This window comes from Anas platyrhynchos, chromosome 6 (genome assembly GCF_047663525.1).
Source record: "Anas platyrhynchos isolate ZD024472 breed Pekin duck chromosome 6, IASCAAS_PekinDuck_T2T, whole genome shotgun sequence".
NCBI lineage: Eukaryota > Metazoa > Chordata > Aves > Anseriformes > Anatidae > Anas > Anas platyrhynchos.
The window spans coordinates 32,970,221-32,993,639 of record NC_092592.1 but is presented as its reverse complement, the minus strand read 5'-3'; the positions used below and the strand labels follow the sequence as shown (position 1 = coordinate 32,993,639).

The 23,419-nt window shown below is 38.8% G+C and overlaps 1 protein-coding gene across 15 annotated transcripts in view; it reads left to right on the top strand.

The window, feature by feature from the left end:
- The window catches only part of ABLIM1 (actin binding LIM protein 1), a 191,032-nt gene that overhangs the window by 160,111 nt on the left and 7,502 nt on the right, over positions 1-23,419 (top strand). For 7 of the 15 annotated variants that reach the window (XM_072039808.1, XM_072039806.1, XM_072039807.1 and 4 more), the window contains 9 exons: positions 341-460; positions 8,281-8,385; positions 10,449-10,496; positions 12,799-12,945; positions 15,133-15,224; positions 15,355-15,442; positions 16,895-16,956; positions 17,311-17,371; positions 18,127-19,384. In XM_072039808.1, coding sequence (XP_071895909.1) covers positions 341-460; positions 8,281-8,385; positions 10,449-10,496; positions 12,799-12,945; positions 15,133-15,224; positions 15,355-15,442; positions 16,895-16,956; positions 17,311-17,371; positions 18,127-18,164 — 761 coding nt within the window. In that variant the 3' untranslated portion in view covers positions 18,165-19,384. Of the gene's footprint in view, positions 1-340; positions 461-8,280; positions 8,386-10,448; positions 10,497-12,798; positions 12,946-15,132; positions 15,225-15,354; positions 15,443-16,894; positions 16,957-17,310; positions 17,372-18,126; positions 19,463-22,450; positions 22,532-23,419 lie in introns of those variants that run through there. The other 8 variants (XM_038180873.2, XM_072039802.1, XM_072039814.1 and 5 more) reach the window with 8 other exon arrangements.

The window sequence follows — 23,419 nt, the reverse complement described above, 5'->3', positions numbered from 1 at the left end:
AACTAATTGAGCGTCAATGTTTGTGATATTTGCATGATGGCAGCAGGCTATTTTCTGGTAACAAGGCATAGATAAGAAGCTCATTAAGCAAGTAAATATTACGCTGAATTAGTAATGCAGTTCAAATCTGAGCCTCTCTTCAACTACTTGCTGTAACTTTGTCTAATGTTTATGAACCCTTTGGTACGTCTTTTAACCTTTTTTTTTTCCTTCCTCCTTTTCAGAATCCTAATTGTTTAATGCCTTTTTTTTCTTCCTTTGAAGCCTCCTTCCCTGCCTTTCTCTTATTATTTTTCTTTGTTTTCATTTTGTTCTGCCCCCCGATTCCCTGCTGCCGCAGAGCTGCTCTCTACTGGTGTGCAGCGGTTGTCATACCTGCGCACTAGCAGTCTCAGCTCCGCACACCATGACTCCCGCCCCAACTCCCCCTTCCGACACCACTTCATCCCCCATGTCAAAGGTAAGGAGCCAGGCCTCTCCAAGGAGTACCCTCCGGGCTGGAGATTTATTAGCATTCTGTCAAAGCTAATGAGGTGCATCTTCGTAAGGTTATCATTGGCTGCGTAGCTGAGCATGCCTCGAAATGTGCCGTTACACTTTAAACTCTGGTAGAATAGACATAATGTCCTTTCTTAGAGGAAATATGTCATTTCTAAGGGCCCTAGCTGACAAGTCATCAAGCAATTTCCCTGTTAGAAATACAGAGGGAAGCATTATCATCTACTGCTTAGAGCCTATACGTGCCTAACTTAGCCTCTTCCTAAAGTAATATGTAACAACCCCTACAGCAACTAGCATATCAAATTATGTTCACGTTCTTAAAATGCACATTTAAAAATTAACTACAAATCCTGCCTGAATGACACCAAGGTCACCCAAAAAATATGAGGAAAAAAACACAACATACCACAAGTTATATCAAGATCAGTGTCAATAAGGAAATAAATCATTATTAATCATATTGGCAATAACTGGTGCCCAACAAAATAAAATCCCTAGGCCTCTCCTCAACTAGCGAGAATCAGCAAACTCTGCTGAAGTCAGTAGAGTTGCAAGGATTTACGCTAACTGAGGATTTGGTCATTTCTCATTTTTTAACCTGTAATTTTTTGTTATTTGATTTGAGGGCGGAGTTTTTTCTATGTGTCCCTTCAAGGAGCTCATTCAGCTCAACAAGCTTTTAGTTTCTTGCTTTCTCTGGATGTGGTTTTACTTTTATTTCTATTGGAGCATTCTTTGGCTGTGCTGTTTCTTTATGTTGGGGGAGACAGTCATAGCTTATATCACCTACAAAAGCTCAAGAAGAGGCAATTACATATGTTGAGCACAGACTCTATTCTGGCACCATTGATTAACACAGATAATCAGAAATTGGAGTTAAAAACAGTTGCAAGGCAGTTGTTGCCATGCGCTTTCAATAAATGCTAATAGATCTCAATGTTATCTCTCCTGAAACATTCAGATCACCATTACTAATTTTAGTTTAGCTTGTCCTGAGGTGATTTTTGTTAATATGCACTTCAACTTTCCTAATATGTCACTACAAAAACAAAAAAACACACCTCACTTCAAACTCAAAAGATTGGGACCCTTAAAAATAGATACACAGCTTATTTCAGCATGCAGTTAATCCATAACCCTTGCAATTTCAACATTTTTTTTTTTTTTGCTGTTAACCCAAGTTACTACCTACACTCTTTCAACTGGCATTTTCATTCTTTTTCTGTTGAGAAAATAGCTTCTTCAGTAGATAAATCAGAAGAACTATTGAAAAACCATGCCTATTGTTTTCATGTTTCAAAGATATTAATGTGTAGATTAGCCCTGTATCTCAGCTATTGGTGCAAAAGGCTAATTGGAATTGTAAGTGCTATAGACAAGGGGGTGAGTATGGTTCTTACAAAGTAGATGTACACAGAACATTGTAAGAATCTACCATTTTCTGAAAATTTTACGTAAAGCTCTTAGGCTTGTACAGGGTTCACATGTGGTAACTAAGCAAGGCTCCCAAAGCTGTGGTTCATATCACTGTGACATGCACCATTTGAGAATGTGGTGCATTTGAGAGGGGGCAAGCAGCAGGTGCTCACAGTTTGTAATTCACATGGCTCAATTGGAAGAGTAATCTCTTAATTGCCGGTTGAGGAAAAAAAGCACCTTCTTAAGGTGACCTAGAGCACTTCAGTTTAGTGCACAGGTTATTGTGGTGGGAATGTCCCCATAGTTTTCATTTCCTTTTGTTTTTCTTCTCTGTGGAGGAAGGGGGCCGCTCAGTAAAACAAAAAGTACGCTCTTGGGCTTCAGTTCACCACTGCAAGCTGAGCTCCACCAGAGCATTGAGCCAAACTCAGACTTCTATAAAAACATACATAGATAAAGTAACTTGGGATGTTTTTATTAGTGATCTGAAATAAAGCATGTAGTAAAATTGCAGGCAGAGCTTCCTGATGACATGCAGACTCTGAGAATAGCAGCCAATAAAGAACACGAGCAACAGCCTTTTCAGTGAGCAGTGCAGCCAACTGTAAGCCGTGCTTCTGAATGATGTCCATCCATATCTGCTGGAAAAAGGAGTAACCATGAAGAGAACTTGGCTGTTCTTGTGGATGTTAGGTTGGATAGGACAGAAGAAGGAGATTCTCCAGCTAGAAGAGCTATGTAGAGATGTTACAAGACCTACAGGGAATTGGTAGATTCACAGCAGGATGAGCAACATAAGAAAAGCTGCAGAAGTTTCAGAGAAGGATCATCAAATTATTGCAAATCTCATAGTGAAAAAGTTAATGCTGTTAATTTATTAGTACTATCAGATGGAACAATTTGATAGTGATATTTACCTGTGTAATAGAAATGTGTGGTAACAGTACTTTCTCCTATATAGCAGGTAAAGATACAGTAAGGTCCTACGGTACACTGAAATTAGGCAAAAATCATGATTTCTCTCATTTGTTTAAGTTGAAGATAAGTAGGTATTGGAATATCTTTGTCTTTCCATTGCTACAAAACACTGAGAGGTACAAAAAGTCAACAAGCCTGAAGACTTTCATAATTTTTCCAGTATGTTAAGTGATCAGTGGAGCACTGACAAAACCCAAACTTTAGATGAACAAATGTTTGTCATGTTCCTGAAGTCACAGCAAGCTCTGGCTTGTCCTTTGAACAGATTATGATGGAAGATAGTTTGTAACCAGATGCACTCAGAAAACCCACATGGTGTATATATGTGTGTATGTACTATATGCATACAAGATTATAGGGAGAGAGAATGTTTTTGTTAAATAAGCCCTGTGCCTGTCACAACATGTAGGAGAACATGTTTTCATAGGAGACAGTATAGCTTGCTCTGAATTTAATTAGGGGATTTGGTGTGGTAATTTTTTTTAATCATTCAGGTAGTGTTGAGTGAAGTCCAGTTGCACTGTATTATGTGTCCTCTTCACTACTCCATGTTCTAATACAGCTATCGTTACCCACTGGTGGGTTGAGCTGGGTTTCCCACATAGTTCTGCATTTGTTCTCCTTGTATACCAAGTGTCCACTTAGCATCCCCTCCCCCCCCCTTTTTTTTACATCCATCTAGCAGAAAAGAGCAATCGGTCTGGTACTGGCTGCACCTAATGCAACTCCCTAATAATCTTGTCTGTGGTGGTTTGCCTTCGATATCATAACCGTCAGTTTTCAAAGTTTAAAGAACTGCCTTATTTTACCCTTGAGAGTAACACCTCTTTTTCTACTAGGGAGTCACCCCTGCGAATACATCTGAGATGAGAACTGTAGCACTGTCTGGAGTTAATTAGATGTGATAGATATGTTTACAATGATTTAACAAATAGGTATCATACATCTTTGTACTTGGCCTTTTTCAAAGCCACTTGTACTTTGAGCACGAAGGTAGAATTGGTGTAAATTTGCTGGAAAATTTTCATAAAGCTGTAGTGTTTTGTTTTGTGTTGATTTTTTTTAAGGAGTCAGAGAATATAGGTCAAGCTAAAACTGCTATAGTAAAGGGGCGTAATTTCCAAACAGCATAATGATAATGAAGTTGACAGTTGACACATACACCTGTGTTATTTTGTATATTTTGTATCATTAAGCCAAAAAAGGTTGACATTTACACCGGATTGCGTGTTTAGGTACAGCATAACGTTTAAATCAGTGTAATACTCATGCCTTGGAGACAAGGCCAGATTTTAAGGCCTTTAAGAACTGAGGGGGCTAAATATGCCTAAGGAGATCTTAGTTAGAGTTTGTTGATGTAATTTACATGTTGAACAGGCTGAAAGAGGGTATAATATACATCAATTCAGACTTCATTTAAACTCATTTGGTCTCTCCATTGAATTTGGGCTTGTCTCAATAAAGTACTGTCTTCGCTATGAAAGAATCAAAACAAGTCCGTGAATGAAAGAAACCCTGACCCTACTGAAATCAGAGACAAAACTTTCATTGAGACCCAGGATTTCATCTTACATGCTTAGAATTTTTCAGAGGCATTCAAGAAGATTGCAAAGCCCCCATAAGATTTCTGTCTGTAAAGAGCACCAAGTTAAGGGGGGAGGTTTCGTCTACTCCCAGACCTTCCCATAATGAATCTACAGACCTCCATAGTGAATCTGGGCCTTGTTTTTCACAGGTTCCTCCTTTCCTGCCCCAAGACGGGTCTCTGAAATCAAATACTCTGTGTGTGTGTGATAAATTTCCAGGGTTTTGTGGATGTAGCTGAAAGTTCTGCTCTGGAAAACAGTTATGATTTGGCTGCTTCACGACTTTCAGACTTGTTTGGGAAACATGGGCTACACATTTGGATAAGCTGATGAATGGCAGCTGGACGAAACATGAAAAGGACTTAAGGCTTAGGTTCTGTTGAGGTGGTTTTTTGTCTGTTCAGAAGTAAAGCAACTAAACTGCAGGTTGACAGAAAGCTCAGTGTTGGTTGTATACTGACTTTTTTTTAGCCTGATTCTGTGAATTTAGCTTGTGAATCACACGGTGGACCTAGTGATTGCTGTGCTCAAGTGACTGATATCTGTTAAAATAACTTTTTTTTTTTTTTTTTTTTTAACATCCCCCATCTACACACACACACACACACATTAAGCTTCATGCCAGGGGAGCGGGAATTAGATTTTCCCACAGCATTGGCAAACTGGAGTGCTCTCATTGCTTTGTGGAGTCAAAACCAGTTACAGCTTATTCTGGGATATGAATACAGGCTTTTGGGTGTAGGCACAGCAAAGAACCCCAGTGCAGTGGGCTCAGCCCCTACTTTTACGTAAAGCTGCTGGCCTCAAGGCACTGGGAGGTAAGTACAGGCAGGTTAGCTCTGCTTTCCTGTCTGCATATGCCCACTCTAAAGACATCGATACTGAAGATACACAGGCTTCTTCCAATTTATGTAGTCTGTCACTAAAGAAAAGACATTTTCTGAAGCAGTATTGTCCAGAGCATTGATTCTTCATTTCCTTTCAAGAAGTACCCCCTGAGCCATTTTACATTTTAGGTAGTTGAAGTTAGTAAAGATTTCTTAATAGCCTAGGGTGTTCTGTCTGAGGACTCTGTTCTTGGAAATTTCAGTACAGTTAGCCTCTAAAAGATTTCATGGAGTGCTGCTGAGTTTCTTTGTTTGTTTGTTTTTTTTCCATTTCATCATAAGCATGTTTCTGTGGTGCATCATTTTCACTTGAACACCAATTTTCTTTGAACTTGGAACTGTTTTTTTCCCTCAGCACCAAACCCAGCAGGACACTTCATACGCTTGAAGTCATAAGAAAAGTGTCCTTATACTGAAAAACTGACCAAAGCATGGCTAGTCATTTTTGTTCACTTCAAAACCCTTTTATTCATTTTCTCTGATCTCCTACATGCGTTAAGATCAGTGCTAGGGTCAGGGACCCAGAACTGCTAGCCTTTTCTAGTCCCTCAGGCACTATCTAGTGTTCAGCAAATGCCTACCAAGCCTGTGTTATTCTAGAAATCATTTTAGACTCCAACAGTGCCGTTTTCCTACCAAAACATTAAAAATTTCCAAGCAACTCTAACATGAAGTTCCTAAGGTTTTCTGTTCCTAAGACCCACTGTAGATGGTACCTGATAGCTGCTCAGTACAGAAGCCTATACAGTTCTTCTGGGCAAAGTTGAAAATAATTTATTTCTATTTACTGAAAAATGGGTATATGGATGAAGTCTTATAACAATTCCACATTGTTTTTGCAGATTTGTTGCAGTATAAAAAAAAAATTAGAAAAAGATTGGGTCTTTTAGAAACAAAACATTTCAGTTTTTGATGGTTTTAATTTTAATTTCTGAGAAGGCATCAGAGAATGTTGTATTTATTAACCTGTAGTGATTTTTAAGAATGACAAGCAAATAAAAATAATTATGTTCTTGGTTCTCTGCAAACACAGGTTCCTAAGCATGAACTTTAACACAAAATTCTGCTTTTATAAATGGTGGGTGATTTTATAGCTGCATCTGAAGCATTTAAGCCTTGTTATGAAAGTGGGCTCACCAGGGATGATCTAATGAGAGTCTAAATAGATGTACCATTCCCTCCTGCAGGGGTTGGAGTTAATGAGATTGCAATCCTAGAAACTGTAAAGGAGAGTCATATATCAGTACTAGTAGCAGTCGTTAGAAAGAGACGGACCGTGCAGGAACCCCGGGAAATACCAGGCGACAGAGACATCTGCAAAGCAACACGTGCAGGAGGATACCATGCTAACTGTGTGCCTTGTACTGTGTGCATGATACAACATCACCAGTTTTCTCTAAAAAAGTTATCTGTGTACCAGCTAGGAGATTAGCCAGCATACCTTAAGTATGTGAGCATACTTTGTTGGGTCTAGGTGAGACCCAACTGTGTCTCACAGAGACACAACTCTAACTATGTTAAGAGTGTTTTTTTTTTTCCCTTTCTGGTGCCTTTTAGATTGGTAGATTACCACTCAAATTAAAGAGGAATGGTGTAAAAGAAAACTCCCCACCCCCAATGTATAAATAAGAAGAGTGCTTAGTCTGAGGTTTTGGGTAGTCTAACGGAGCATAGGAAACCTGCAGCTGAAAGAAGGCCTGCATTTTTTTTTTTTAATGTTTTATGGCTTTCTTGTCTACTATTTTATTTTGGTGGTGGTGTTTTGTTTTGGTTTTCTTGCTTTATTAATCAACTTCGCTAGTTTTTTTTTTTTAATCCCTGGTGCATACTTGAAAAATTGAAGAGGTTTGATGCTCCCCTACCTTTTACACACCCATATAAACTGAGCACTCAGGTGGACAGTTTTTGCTTGTATGAGTTTGCATTACTGTGAAGAAAGGCACAAAGCAAAAGGCAGCAGTGTTCTTTTATGGAATACACACAGCTGTGTGTTGGGAAATCTGCCCGTTAAGTCTTGGGGCTTAGGAACCAAACTTTATTTCTGCAGCAGCCCTCACACTGACTGGGGGAGTTTTCAGGGCTGATGGGTTGTTAGGAGGCAAAGATATAGTCCTAGTAAGAATAACCATACAAATGGAACTTAAGTTTTTAGACAATTGATTCAGATTTGCTAAATCAGCAGTCATGAAGTATTGTCACTGGAGCCAGACATGGCATTGACAGAGACCCAGGGTGGCACCAGTGATGAGGGCTCAGCCGTCAGGTGGGCTGCATTGCTCTACAAATTATTTTGCCGTATCAAAAACTTCCTATTGGAAGAATAAACCAATGAAAGAGTGTGTAAGGAACAGGTATGCATTTTGATATTGGCCAAGTGACCTAACGGCTGTTTTCCATCTCTAGCTTCTCTGCGCTTCTGGTTTAGGGAACTGTAGTAACTGCCAGCATCTGCTTCTCCCTGCTCGGGAGTTGGTTTCATTTTGGGTTTGCGTATCAACTACTGTGCTCTGTGCCTGCGACTTTTAACTCCAAATATCAATAGCCATGTTAAACCATTGCCAAGTAACCTTCCATTCTTCTTTTCCACATCGCCCATCTAATCACCAGCTGCCAGCACACAGCTCCTGCCTGCATGCCGTCAGAATGAGTGTGAGCTGCTAAAACCTCAACTCCAGCCTGAACACAAATCTTTGTTTCTGCAGGAAAATGAGGAAAAAAAAAGTCACCAGGGCTACCAGACCTTGTTATTGTTTGTGTTTATATTTTTGGTTCAAACATTTCTCCCTGGAGGTTTTGATACCACCAATTTTGTTTGGGTTTGATTGGGCTTGCTTTTTTAATTTATTTTATCTTATTTTGTTTGTTGCTCTCCCTCTTCTCATTTTGTTTTCTCCATTCTTTCATTGGAGGCAATGAGCCGTCCAGCGGTCGGAACTCCCCTGTCCCCTATCGGCCAGACAGCCGCCCTCTCACTCCAACTTACGCTCAGGCCCCTAAACATTTCCATGTTCCAGGTAGGAGCTGGCACTGTATGTGTCTCGGTGTCCTGTCACAGTGTAGAATGTAGCCTTTGTAACTCCTGTCTTGTCTCCATTGTTTCACGCTGTTTGCCATGGTGTGCGCACGCAGGGTTTGGGACTGCCTGCTCCTCGGCTTCCTGGGAGGAGCAGTGCCTTCAGAAATGGGGGGTTTGTGGTGATTTTTCTCTGTTCTGTTGGTCAGGTGTTTCACTGTTAGAATACCATGTTTTTCAGGGTCTGCTAGTGGCCCGTGAGCTGGATGTAAGCTATGTAGGGCTTGATCTTTCTCTCAGTTGCACCAGCATCATTCTGCTAATTTTGGAGGAGTTGGTTGCGATTCCCAGTGACCAGTGAGCCATTATATGTATAGTCATGGTTGGGACTTGTTTCAGTCTTGAACCAGTTTATTGTTCCTTTTTTTATTATTATTTTATAATAATAAAATCCAAATGAGGATATTTCACTTATTTTGTGCAGTGGCATGGTGTCCTCACAGAGCCCTGCAGATCTGCAAGGACATGTGTGCATCAGGATGCACTCTCTATAAAGGGCAATATCTGTTTAGATGTGAGCTGCAGCCTCTGAGATCACCTGTCTTGCAGTTTGATAGGAAAGGATGTGTGTCCCTAGGGTTGTGGACACACACTGACTGCATCAGTGCTAGCTGACAGCCTTATATCCAGTTATTCTTCAGGTCCCCTTCCATCTAGTGTCCCTTTGCACTGCAGAGGTTACTGCTGGGCCTCCTGACCTCAGACCAGGCAGATGAACCACTGATGTGAGCTTCCCTTCAGACAGTATGACCTGGCTTGGCCCAGGTGGGCTGTTTTTACTGCCTAAGCTAACCTGGCTGCTTTTACTTGTGCAAGTTAAAGTGCCTTTGCATGACTTACCCAGCCGAGTAAACAGTCCCCAGTGTGGTGGGAGAGCTGTCCTGCTCACCTGGCACAGGGCAGCCCCCCAGGAGCCGTTTTCACAGCCCCCTTACGACTTCCTAGCTCAGGCTTGCACAAAAGTACTGCGTGACTGCCCTTTAATAGCTATACCCATTTGCTGTTCAAGTAGCCCTAACAGATCATGAACACGAATGAAATACCGCAGTGTCTTTGTGTGCAAGGAATTGGCCTACTTAGCCAAGGAAGGGTTCCGTAGAGTAAGTTTTACCTTAATTTCGGTAGATTTCTACTTGGTTTTCCTTAATGCCAGAGGTTCTCTCCTGTAACAGCTTAATGGGATCTGTGTATTTGTAGCACTTTAATGGGATCTCGTATTTGTAATACATGAAGTGTTGGTTTGAGGTGGGTGGGTACTTTAGAAAAATGCAGTTTCTGCCTTGGATCACTATTTGCAACAATATTTTATCTTTAGACATGCAGTAGATTTACTCCATTAGGGTTCCAGGAAGTGGCTTTTTCCTGATTTACATTGCAATGTGCAATGTGGTGGTCCTTAAATAAAAAATAAATATATATTTTAAAAAGTCTATCCTTGTGGTTTGAGGATTAGCAGTGTATCCCTTAGCACTGACTCAGTGAAATCTAGCTGTTGACTGTTCAAAAGAGTGTGTGAGGCAGCTATTTTGTTCTCTGGGTTTTAAAGTGAATTGTAGGCTCGCTGCATTATCCTCTTCTCAATCCAGCCAGTCAGCTGGAAAGAAAATTGAGCTGTTACTACTGAAGCACAATTTTCCACAAGAAGTTATTTGGGGTAGTTTCCCCAAATAGCTTGTATCTTCACCATGGAAATCTCTTGCTTGTTTGCATTTCCTAATGTCTGTGACACTGATAATCTTCTGAATATTTGAAGTAAATTGGTCATGATTTGGATGCATCCACATGTTACAGAATCAGCTCCAAAGGACTTCATACCACATGTCTTTGACTTGTCACTTGTTCTTATGTTTTCTTTTCTTCAAATAATCTGATTCTGTGTAATACTGGCTTTTTCTTGTGCTACATCCTTGATTTGGTCTGTCTGCTGTTTTAGTGTTGGGGTTAACTTCAACTATAACTGAAGTAGTTCTCATATCAACATTTTTCTCTTTCTCAATTTCACAGATCAAGGTGTCAACATTTACAGAAAACCTCCAATCTACAAACAACATGGTAAATGATCTTTCTCTTTTTGTTTCAGAACTGGATTGTCAATTGAAATGCATGCAGGATAGTGAGAAGTATTCAGTGTTTATGCTGCAAGCATCAAAAATCAGTAGTCCAAGCCTGAAACAGCTTTTATTGCATGTCCTGCTGAGTGATTGTTTTAACGCATGTTGTTTCATTTGGATCATATGGCTTAAATCTTGGCCACGTTGATATTAATGGCAAAATTGCCATTAACTGGGATTTTGCTGTCTTTATAGTGTTGTGATGCCTTTCTGTATTTTACTTCTTTAATTTCATGTTTTCAGAATACAGGTTTTGGTGGTGGAAAAATGTATTAACAACAGTGTGTTTTCTGACAGGAACTTCATGGATTATGTTTATTTTAAACAGACAAAGTACAATTTATTTCAACAGCAGTGATGGGGATGTTACTATCAGACTGGAACTCCAAATGTATTGTGGCTTCAAACAGGAATCTTTAAATACTGAAAATAATATAGGCGACTTGTCATTGACAGTACTCATTTGATTCTCAAGCCCTAGGAAACAGCTCTGGTAGTGCAGTGTATTTGCTGTTCCAGTGTTTGGATTCTGAGTTGGACAACAGCATTAGTATTCTTATCTTTTCAGAGTAGATGTTTTTTTAGCAAGTCTGCAATAACAGTGATGGCAGAAGCCAACTGCCTTGCTGTTCTGTAACACTGCAGAGCAAGGGACCTTGAATGTGTTTTCTATTCCCTTCTTCTGTGAACAGAAAACTTTAAATAGGAGATTTCTGTGTGATGTGGTGAAAGACAGATGGCTCTAGTTTTTAAAGACTCTGCATCCCTTTGCAGACCCTTTGCCCAATGAAACTTATTTAAGTAGCAAATTAACAGTACTACAGGGTTCAGATGAACAGTTAGCTGAGAGCTGTTGAGCTGAGATGATTAAGAAAGCCTAGGAAATCCATTCTGTAGGCAGGAATGAGCATTGTAAACTGCTGAAGTTTTACATCAGGTTTCTTTCCTCTTTCTTTTTTAAGTTTTCAAATCACGTGCTCATTTTAGAAGTCTTAACATTACTTTTGTTTATTTTTATGGTTTTAATGTATCTCCTCATCTTCCATTAACATGTGAATGTTTAACCACTGACATCACCAATTCTAATACGTAAGTACTGTTTGAAGTCATGCTTTTGTAAACTCTGACCAGATTTCTCCATACCTGTAATTATGCTTAGCTTCCCAATCATAAAATTTTCAGAATTCCCAATGATATGTAATACTGATTTTCCTAAACTACTCTGAGTGTGTTGGATGAGTAACAACGTGCTTCATTTTTATAACAGATATCTTTCCCTTTAAAAAGAAAAAGGGGGGAAAAAATCCAGAATTATTTATTCTGATATATTAGCTTCATATAAGAGAAAGGTGATTTGGACTAACAGTTCATGGATAAGAGGTAGTTAAGAATGCTTTAAATGCAAACTAAATCCTATTGATTTTATATATATATATGTATGTATATATATATGTGTGTATATATATATATGTATATATACATTTAACATCAAGAAGTGAAATCCATAATGCACATCCTCACATGCTTTTAAGTGACTTTGGCTTAGGCCGGAATCTTAAATGCATGTGCCACTGCTAAGATATGTTAATGGTGAGGTTCATTTCTTTGCAAGTGCCTTTCCCTGCCAAGTTGATCTAAATGGAGTTTAGTAGTTAATAAATAAATTTGCATCTCTTTTTTACTGCTACTGCATGCTAATAAGCAAGTACATGCAGCAGAAAGGATACAGTGGTTAAATAAACATATTTGTTTCAGATTTTTTTTTTATGTTTGTTTTGCAGCTTGTCACAGAAACATAGTAAATAATTAGAATCAGTACAGTTAAAATTAATGCTGTCTTTCTCAACTATTTGTTTTCTTACCCTAGAGGGAAGACAAACCAGTGCATAAATCTGGTTTCATCTTCATTATTAATCAGCTGTCCTTAGGAGATATTGGCAAATACTGTTGGCTTAAATTTTCTCACTCTTGCCTATCATTCTAACGCTCTGAAACCCTATTGAAATCCCAAGTTGACTTGGGGTTATTTTGGGGGTAGGGATGCGGGATGAGAAGACTTGATTCCAATATGTTGGCAAGAGGAAATCATTATGTTGCTTCCAATTACAATTAGAAAGGCAAAACATGAAAATGCATAGTTTTGAAAATGGCCTTCTTGTAAAGTATAAAATTTTGCCAAAATATGGAAGAGATTTATATTGATAAAGATAACTACATAGCTAAGTTCCCTGATTGCCATCTAGATGCAGCTGCTTTGGCAGCACAGAGCAAGTCCTCCGAGGATATCATCAAGTCCTCCAAGTTCCCAGCAGCTCACGCACCAGCACCCAACGAGATACCAAAGATTGAGACGGACCACTGGCCAGGTCCTCCCTCCCTTGCAGCCATAGGTATGCTAAAGAAATGATGTAAGTGATGTAGACTAAGAGGTACTGATAAGTAAAGTAGGTGCAAAAACAGGTAGGGAGGGTTGTTTCCAATCCAGGTGTTATCCACAAAGTGTAGTTCTTCTGGTGAGACCTCCAGGTGTCTGGGTATTTATAGCTGTTGAATAGGAGTGAGGAGAGGAGGTTTTGCAAAAGGACATTTGAACTGATCACACAGATACTAACTGTAGACAACTGATGTGAATTCCCATACAGTAACGTAATAACAGTATGATGTATCACACAAGCCTGACTTCTTTCAGTTATTGTCTATTTAAGCTTTTGCCCTAAGCTAATGGCAAATATTCCACACAAAGTGTCATTGCTTCCAACCACATGACTGTTTCCGTGCAAGTACCGCAGTGGAGCAATTAATAGACTAAAACAGTCCTATTTTTTTTTCAGATTTACTGTTTCTATAGACTGTGTATTTTTCTTCTTTGTTGTCGCATTGCAGGCACCTTATTTACTTTTCTTTAAATCATGCACATGATCATTTTTAAACTTTTTTTTTAATGTATTTTTTTCTTTTGATTTTGTTGACCCTCATGTAACACAGTACAAAAGTTATCTAGCCTGGCTGATTTATGAAGTCAAGTCAGAAACAGTGAAGGTCTTGCCTATCTCAACCTCCTTTCTGAGAAGGAAGGTATGGTTATTCTCACAACGGGATTTTCGTAGAACTGCTGTGAGAGGTGACATAATGTGGGAGAACTTGATTACCAGTCAAAGGGGCTGCATATGCAGTGGCAATTGTTTGAAAATGTCCCTTACATAGGATTGTAACTTTACAACATTACAGTCACAGTGCTAACATCTACATTGAACCTCTCCTGATGGTGCTTGTCATAACTACAGCATTATTATGCTGTGTGTCAGAGGGAGAGGCTTTGTTGGAAATTTTGGCTCTTGGCTCACTCTCCTGACTGTGGATGATAACTTTAATTATTTTTTCCAGTAAAACTGCTTCATACGTTGACTCTCAGGTGATTTTGTTACATCTGAAAAACTAAACATGACTGTTTATACAGATAAAAATGTGCTCATGGGTGTATTTTATTCAGAAATAAAAATACATTAAGCACTGAAAAACAAACTCGCAAGCCCTAGTTTTTTAGGCTTGTTACCTGATTTTCTGAGTGTGGTATTTTAGTTACAGAGCTAGACTGAGCTCAGCAATCAAAAAATAAGTCGTGCGGCTATTGTACTTAAGTCTTGCAAAAGCCTGAGACATCAAACAAAATACTAAATAAATTGAATACAAAGATATAATTTATTGATAACTTTTTGTCTCCATGTTAGCATCAATTTAATAGTGCTGTACAAAACATTCAATTGATGTAAACCTTCAGAGACTTCAGTAGCAAAATGGAGCCTTCGTTCAAATAAAACACTGAGTTGGTATTGGTGAATAGCTGTATGAGGAAATAGCCTGTGCAGAATAAAATACACTTGGCTAAATGCATACAGCAGTGTCGTACTCTGTGTATTCATTGAAGTGTCCTAGTGTCCAAATTGGAAATTAGACCATTTCTTATGAATATTCAAGATGATAAAGATTAACCAATAAAAATCATGAAACTAAAATGCAGAAAACCTGTGTAGAAGTGGTCTAAATTCGTTTTAGCTTTATCCAAAGGATTAATTAATTTACTTTATTTTATACTTGAAATTATGTGATAGTCATTCCAACTATGAGAGTCTATTCAGGAGATTTATGAAATTTAATTTTCCACTTGAAATGTTATGTGAAATTCACTTTTCTGAGTCTAGATAAGTATAAATGTAAATCAGACTTTTTTTTTAACTGCTGGTACACTTGCAGGTACACTAAACCCCATGTTTCCAGAACTAGAAATCTGAGCTCCTTTTCCTTATTACTTTAATTCTTCAGTTCAGGACCGTTGCTTGGCTGGGAGCCCACGTGTAGTTTAACTTCTTGTTAATTTTATGAGAAACTGTTAGCCATAGGGCAGGCTATCTGAGTGAGTTTTATGAAGGGCAAATTTTGAATAACTTGAGTCTGCAAGAAAACATTGCTTTGTTTATTCAGTAAATCAAAATGATGAATACATTGAACTAGCACTGAAATTTCAAGCTGCAGTAGAATGGATACACAAAGCTCTCTGTACTGTGGTTTTATGGAAGCAGGATCTGACATGAGACGCAGGTCAAGTGGAAGAGAGGAAGACGATGAGGAGCTACAGAGACGCCGGCAACTGCAAGAGGAGCAGCTCATGAAGGTTATTATAACCTTGTCTTCATACTGTTTCTGAACACCATACAAAAAATGCTTCTTTTCTTTCCATAAGCAATTTTTCATACCTCAACTAGCTTTATTTTATTCATATGTTTTTTAATTGCCATTTTTAGCTTAACTCTGGTCTTGGACAATTGATACTGAAAGAAGAGATGGAAAAGGAGAGGTCATCCCTTTCTGCTACTCGTTACGATTCTCCAGGTAATTCACGTAGGCATTGAAGCTACCAATGAACAGTGAATAATGAACACCCCAAAGGTACATATTCAGTGGTTTCCCAGAAGTGAGACCACTGGGAGACTGCTTGATATGTGGTGTTCTCCCATGAAAAGAGTGGGCTAATACATTAGCTAGTTTTGGTGAGGGCAGGAGTCATAGTTGGGTGTGGGGGGATTGTTCGTGTTTTTTGTTGTTGTTGTGTTCTTTTGATTATTATTTTTTTTAAACTAGAAGAAATGCGAGCCTGAGAATTATGAGGCTATTTTGGGGAGAGAAATTTCCTAAAACAGTTAAGGAGTGAGCTTCAGTAACTGTTACCTCACACACATGGTGATAAGTGGCTTATTAAATTACAATAACACATTTTACTTAAATTGGTGGTTGCAGTCACCTTTTAGTCTCTCCTCAGGGACAGAAAGTCAGCAATGTTTACTAGTGGAGCTGCATGTTCTAAACACAGGTGGTATTTCAGCAGTGGCTGACATTTGATTGGGTGTATTGTGTTGCAGAGAAGAAAAATAAAATAAACATCAGCTTTTGGCCTTTTTGCACACTTTGATATACATTAGTGGCTACCACAGATGTCCAGAGATGAGCTTTTGGGGTTTTATTTCACTCTTCATCCACAGGTGGTTGTAGCACAGCAGCTGGACTTCAAGCCAAGATGGGACAAAATAACTGCTGCCAAGCAAACTAAGATTTCTTAGTGCTCCCTATTGTATACGTGCGTTGCATCTATTTATGGTTTAGGAGAGAAAGCCTGTAGTTCTCCCTCAATACTTGTTATGTTTACAGGTCCAGAGTCTATTTGATCATTTCAGAGTTTATGATTTTTTTATTACTGATAGCACAGGTTGGAGTACCACTTTATTGGAGATGTGTTCATCTCTCTTCACAGTGATAATCGATGCAGTCATTAGTTGCCTTTTGTGGAGTCGATGGTACCTCTCCCAAAGCTGCTTATTGCTGGCAACAAGAATGCTTCGAGTTCCATGCCCCTGTCCTTCTGTGATAAAAATAACATTAAAAAAAAAATCATTCTTATATGAAGAATCTTGTCTGAAAGGTCTGCATTAACTAAAGAAATTATTAAAGATACGTGTCAATATTTCATCTAAGGTCTAAAAATTTATTTTACTCTCTTGTCTAATCCTTGAGCATTACATTCAGCTCAGTGGAGACCGCTTTGATTTTGAGCCTGGCACCATGACATGATAATGCTACGTCTAACTTACTGAATGTATGGAAGGTTGTGATGAGTTTGGGGCTGAGATGCTACCTTCTTAAAGTCAGTATATCTCAGCTGGTTATGTATACATTCAGTGCTTCTGTGTTTTGTTTTTTTTTCTGCTAGTGGATTTCTCAAATGTTCATGGTTTTGAGTTTTCATGTTTTTTTTTCAGTAAAATTATTTTTTTCTTCTTCCTTTGACAGCCCATGCTTCAGCCTCCAAAACCTCTTCTCTTCCTGGCTATGGAAAAAATGGACTTCACAGGGTAAGGAGGTGGTGATTCTGAGAAGCAAAAGGTAGCTTTAATAATCTATGGTATTTTCCTATTAAATGTAGTGGATTTTCAGTTTGATCAAGCTTTCTTATGAAGCATCTTAAGAACATCTTATAAGACATTCTTATAGGATGTTCTTATAGTGTTCTTAAAGATGTTCTTACAGAACATCTGAACTCAAAACCTAATTTCCCTCTCAACAAACTTCAGTGTTAAAAATGCAAGAAAGCTTATGAAAATTGAGGAACAATAGGTTTTAAGCAATTTGTTACTCCTCATATACCACCCCACTTATGAGGTCACGAACTGGGAATTTATGTGCATGTCCCTCTTTTCCTGTTACAGCCGGTGTCTACAGATTTTGGTCAGTACAACAGTTACGGGGATGTGAGTGGTGGTGTTAGAGGTAAGACTAAGGGGCCTTTTTACATGCCACTTCATTACAGGGAATGTATTATGATCTATGATCATTTCTGCTATTTTATGTTGTGGATGTGGTAGCATTGTATTCGCTGCATACATTTCTCTGGTAAACTTGACAGTTAACATGTACTTGTAGAGTCAGAGTTAAAAGTTTGGGGTTTATTTTGCTAAATCTGCTATGTAGATCTGCCCCCTGTTTATGCCAAGAGACTGCTTTAGCACTGGTATACATGGAAAGCAGGTAATCTGTAATTAATTGGAATTTATACTGAGTTCTGCTACCATGTTCTCTTCTTCTGAAAATTGTCATCCACTGCACAGTCAATGTGCTGCACTGAAGTAAGGAGGATAATAGCTTCTAATCCCAGTTGTTGCTCATGATATTCGTTGTGACTTTAAGATAGATGTTGTATTTATGAAAGTTATGGAACTTTATGAGACTTAATGTTTTGAAACAGTTTGAGCTTGGGGGTGAGAACCTGATTATAGTTCTGTGTGTCTCAATATTTCCAAAGTGACTTGATTTTACTGACTGAGGATCCCACTTGAAATGGTCTGCAGTGTTTGGAGTGTTTTATTCTTCACAAACTAAGACTAAAAGTAGGGAGGTTTCCTGCATCAGGTGGGATTTTGAAAAGATCAGGCAGATCACAAGACATTAGGATTATCTGGTAAATTGTGACTGATTCCTCCTCTTCCACACTCTACAGCAGATGAAATTTCTCTCTTGCTTTTCAGATTTCCAGGTAGAGTATGGATTCTCGTCAATCAACTGACAACGGAATTAAAAGCATCTACTTTCTTGTTGAAGTCTGAATTTCTGCTACAGGAAAGGGGTTCTTAAGACATTAGCTTTGATTTACCTGCATGTTTAAGCATAATCACCAATGTAGACTCTTATCAATAAAAAACAGGCACAACCTCAGGTTCCTCCTTGTACCTTCCCAGAACTGGGTTAAGAAGGCTCTGACCAGTTCTGTGACTTGTTCTGTTAAACCCATTGTCTGTTGAAGTACAAGTTATCTGCAGTAGCTCTCTTTGGATGGCTGAGGGCAGATTTATTTCCAGCCTCTCTAGTATCAGCCCCAGAGACAGAAATTCTCTTCTGGAGGCAATTTTCTTCCGTACTAAGAGCCTTGAAATCCTTATTTTTTCCCTGAAATTTACTCTCCAGACAAGATGTCTGATCAATAGCTTTCTACAGTGCTGCTGTCACAGATGAACTAATAAGATATGTACTTGCAGGAATCAGCCCTTTTACCCCAAATACTATCTGCAGGATTTTTTTCCAGAAGTTTGTCTGGCTGGCTCCTCAGCACAATCACAATATGAAGTGACAATTTAAGAAGGGGTTTAATTGTTTGGATATATATTTTTACTACTGTATCAAAACCACAATGATTAGAAAGAAAATAAGATTATGGGAAGAGAAGAGAGTTCTCTGTGTATTATGCTCAAAATGTAATTTTATTAGGAACAGTACCTGTGTCAAGATAGCACCCTTTTACCAGAACCCTATCCCCACTTGTGTTCATAGTCAAAATTTCCCATTGTAGAGACAAAAAAATACCTTGGCTGATACAGTAAATGACAGAAAGGACAGTCCAGAAGTGTAAGAGTGCTTATACGTGCTGTTGGGTGGGATCTAAATTAATGCTCCTGCGTATTTGTTCCAAAGAGCCTTAACTGATCATTGGGGCTGGGAAGGGCCTACTGTTCTTTCAGAGATCCCAGGTCCACCTGGGCTGGGCTGTATTTAGTCTCAGTGGGCAGCTATCGCCAGCCTTAGTGACAGAAAATGTAGTGGCAGAGAGGGTGGAAGGATGCCTCAGAAGAGTGATAAATGGTAGCTGTAGCAATGTCCTGTGTGGTAAGATTCAGCATTAAGACTTAAAGGAAGTCTCAGCGCAAATTCACCTTTGTTTTCACCACTGCTTGAGTGCCTTTACCCTCTGTGTGTGTAACCTACGTGTCTGATGTATACCTGTATCTGATGCAGTCCCTTCCGGATGGTCATGTCCCTGGAATGAGAATGGACAGAGGAGTATCTATGCCTAACATGTTGGAGCCAAAGGCAAGTGCAGATGTTATTCACTTTCCTTCAGGGCAATGAAGATTTGACTGTGAAATGCAGATAAAATATGGGAAATGTCTTAGTCCTCTTGTTTTTCTTTGCCTCACCTCAGTCCTTTCTCCTTATGTGCTAAACCTCTCCCTTTGTTCTGGACTTTGCCTGTTTTAGGTGTTAGTACTCAGGCTGAGGGCAGCCAAAGTGCCCTTTTTGGATAAAGGAGGCTTTTCCAGAAACAAAATGAAGCTACTGAAAGTGCTCAAAAGCTAGTTCACTGTCAAGCTGTCAGTAGCCAAAATAGTAGCCAAACTTGACTGCAAAGTCTCAGATCTGTTAAGTTTGAAAAGTGACACAGTACTGTGGCTCACATGTGGTTGAGGCTGCCTTGGTTTAATAAAAGACATGGATCTCAGTTTGGAATTGGAAGCTAGATATTTATGTGTCTTTTGGGATCTATCTTTAGCTGTCAGCACCATTAGCCTGACACCTTGAATAGCGTTGAATTCCCTATATAATAAATTTATTATTTGTTGGGAAAAAAGGCAACATCAACTGAATGTGAGTTAAGTTATAAATTAAAGTGCTTTTGCTGCTATGTCTAGAGATGTCTGAATCAAAAATGAACATAAACAATGGAGAGGCTTCAACCAGGGCTGTATTTTAAGTCTTGCAACTTTCTCTGTTGCTGGTGAACCTTCTGAGAAATCATGATTTTGCCAAAGTTACAGGGATCAGCATTTATGCAGTTAAGTGAGGAACTCTTTTTGCAAACCAGATTACTACTTGTGCTTCCAAGTGACCTCCAGACAAATTGTACAAGGCAATAACTTTAGCTTTATAAGCTGAGACCCTAGTGCAATGTACATTAACGAGTGTTTTTATATATTATATAAATAAGACCCTGGGGACATCCCCGACTTCTGAGATACTGCTTTTTATTCCAAATAATTTCTCTTTCAGTGCAATAGCAATTCTTACAGGCACCACTTCTCTTGATGCACCCAATTATTTGGAAAGTTGTTTTGGGTAACAAATTCTGTCATATTACTAGCGATAAAATTTGTGGGAATTTTTGTGAGATAATTGGTCACTTTCTGTTGACATTCGAAAAGATTATGCCAGACCTGGAGCTAATTGATAGCAATTGTATTCATGTCAATGATTCAATGCTAATTTAAGCTTGATCGGGTAAAAAAAAAAAAAAAAAAGCCAACTCAAAGTCAGCATGAAACTCCTGGGAAGTAAAAATCAGTAAACTTTAGAAAGACCAAATCTTACCAAGTGATTCACTGGAAAGGACAGAATTTGTGCATCCTGACACCCTGGATTGAAACATACCTTGTTGTGAATTCCTAAATATAAAATGTACTTACGACCTTAGACCTTGACTTAAATTCTGTCTGTTTAAACATTTAGAAGAGTTATGTTTTAGTTTCCTATCGTGGTGTATCTGGTAATCATTTCCAGTATCAAACATAAGCAATGTAATTCAAAGTATAGTCTAATTGTACATTTGTGACAACGTCAGAATCTCATAAGAGTCGTATCTTACAATTGGTATGTAAGCACACTTTACTTAAATTATTATTACTTACAATAAACTCAGTGGTGTGTTCATCAATGCCTGAATCTTATTTATTATATTTCTGCAAAGTTCATTGGGATAATTGTTTACAATGGAATGAACTTAATTGCTTAGTACTGCACAAAAGCTGATTTGGTTGAATTTCTTCTGTTAAAATAATTGAATTAATGGTGTTTAATGATAGCACAGCTGCTTCTCCTAAGAGAGTTTTGGTGGTTTCACTCAGGGAGCATGTGTCTGAATCAGTCGAACAAGACCAGCAGTAAAAATAGCAGTAAAAGCCAATTCCCACTAAGTATGTGGAAGAACTTCACTGGTTTCAGTGGGGATTGGGTGAGGACCTCATTGGGAATGCTGTTATCCTTACAGCAATGAAATCCTTACACAATGAAAAGGGCCATAGGGAGGCTCTGTCAGGCAGAACATGAGCTCTCCAATGTCATTCCAAATGTACGTGGAAGGGTACATGAAAAACTGAAATGAAATGATTCCAGAAACTGATTTTAAGGCACATGGTTTTCTGAAATCCTTTCTAAGGAATGTAGTTTCTGCTGGGTCAAACTGATTTGAGACCCGCTGACAGTAAACATTTTTACTTTAAACAAAGAACCTACACATGTAAAAGAAAAAATGAATAATCCATGCATTCAGGAATTACTGGGCAGCAACTGCTGTGTGTGAGTTCTGGATATTCTTTGCAATGCAAAGGGAAATCAGGAGAAATGTAATGGGAGATGTGCTGGACACACTCTTCTGAAGGAGATGAAGGTGTGTTAGATAAGTATGTCTATAAAAGCATCTCCTTTAATCCATGCATGTGTGGCACAGACAGCAAGCACAGAGGGCACTGTTCAATTCTTTAACTATCCAAATAGGCAAAGAAAATCATGATAAATTTTGTTGATTGCAATGGCCCCCACTAATGAATGTCTTGCTTATTCAGAGTGCTGCTTTTTCAGATGTGCTCTCATGTGGTTCATCTTTTAAAAGACCTCTGTCTGTTTCCTTAGAGCTGTCCACACTTTGGTAACCATCAGCCAGACCAAGGAGTGCCAAATATACTTACCTTAATAAACTCTAAAAATTCTATGTTGCTAGATGAGAAAGTATATTGACTAGAGAGGATTTTGTGTTATGAAAGCCAGCTGAGCTGATGCACCATAAAAATCATTGGTGTGGACAAGTACAGATTGCCTCTATAGTAGGAGGCAATTTGATGTTGATATTAAACAAGTTCTTGCTCTATCCTGACTGGCCTTTCATGCATCTTTAAAAATGAAATGCTGAAATTTCCGTTGAAAAAGAAAACAAATGTTTGTGTGGTTATGACAATAAGACACGTTGTGTTCTTTCTGTTTTTGAATGTAAATACATCTCTTTTTCCCCCTTTTATACGTTGTTAACAGATTTTTCCATATGAAATGCTCATGGTGACCAACAGAGGGCGAAATAAAATACTAAAAGATGTAGACAGAACCAGGCTGGAGGTAAGAGAAGCAAGTTCCTAAATGCTCTTTCCTGCTGAAGTTGTTTATTGTTGCACACTTGAAAGCTCTAACACTGATGTGTGGGTCCTTGTTAGACTAGAAAGGTTTCTCAGCACTAAGCAGAGAAGAAGGAGTCGGACAGGGAGGATGCAACAGGAGTCCCACGTCTCTGACCAGCAATGCCTGTGTCTCCTTGTTCCTGGACAGAGCTGTTCACAACCACCTTATTTTTTCAAGCAATTGTTTTCATACTTTCAAATTGGTAAAAAGGCCAAAATTGGTTACGCATTTTGTAGTCACAGAACCCACGCTGGAATGGAGCAATGCTTTGTGTAGGCTTGGATCACTTCCTAGCTAAGAGTCAATACCAGCCATCCTTGAGGATCCAAAGTCTGACTTGCTCCAATTCATCAGTAAGTCCTGAGAGTTAGACTGGCCAACATGCAAAAATGTGAGGATTTAAACCTCTACTAACAAATAGAAGTGGTCAACCAGTTTGTGGATTAGTAAGACTTAAGTAGTTCAGTGGAATTCCTTGCCTGGCGATGTTTAAGTAACTTGTAGTTAATTAATCTTGTGGGGATGAATGAAAGCAGCCACAAAAATTCATGTATGTGCCTGTTTATGTACATTTTTAGACAAGTACATAATGTGATCGCTAATCAAAATTCAAGGTGACATTACATTAGCGCTGCAGGGAGGGATTTTCCCTGTCTAGTGCACTCTAGAGCAGCTGAACAAGAGAAGTAACTAATGCACAGGACAGCACTAAAATATGTTTCATTTGCTGCAGAGAAATGTGGTGGATGGTTAGGCTGGCTTCTTGCTTTTCAAAACTTGCATGTCCAACCCGCAGCCCTTCTGCAAAGCTCTCCTGAAACTCAGTGT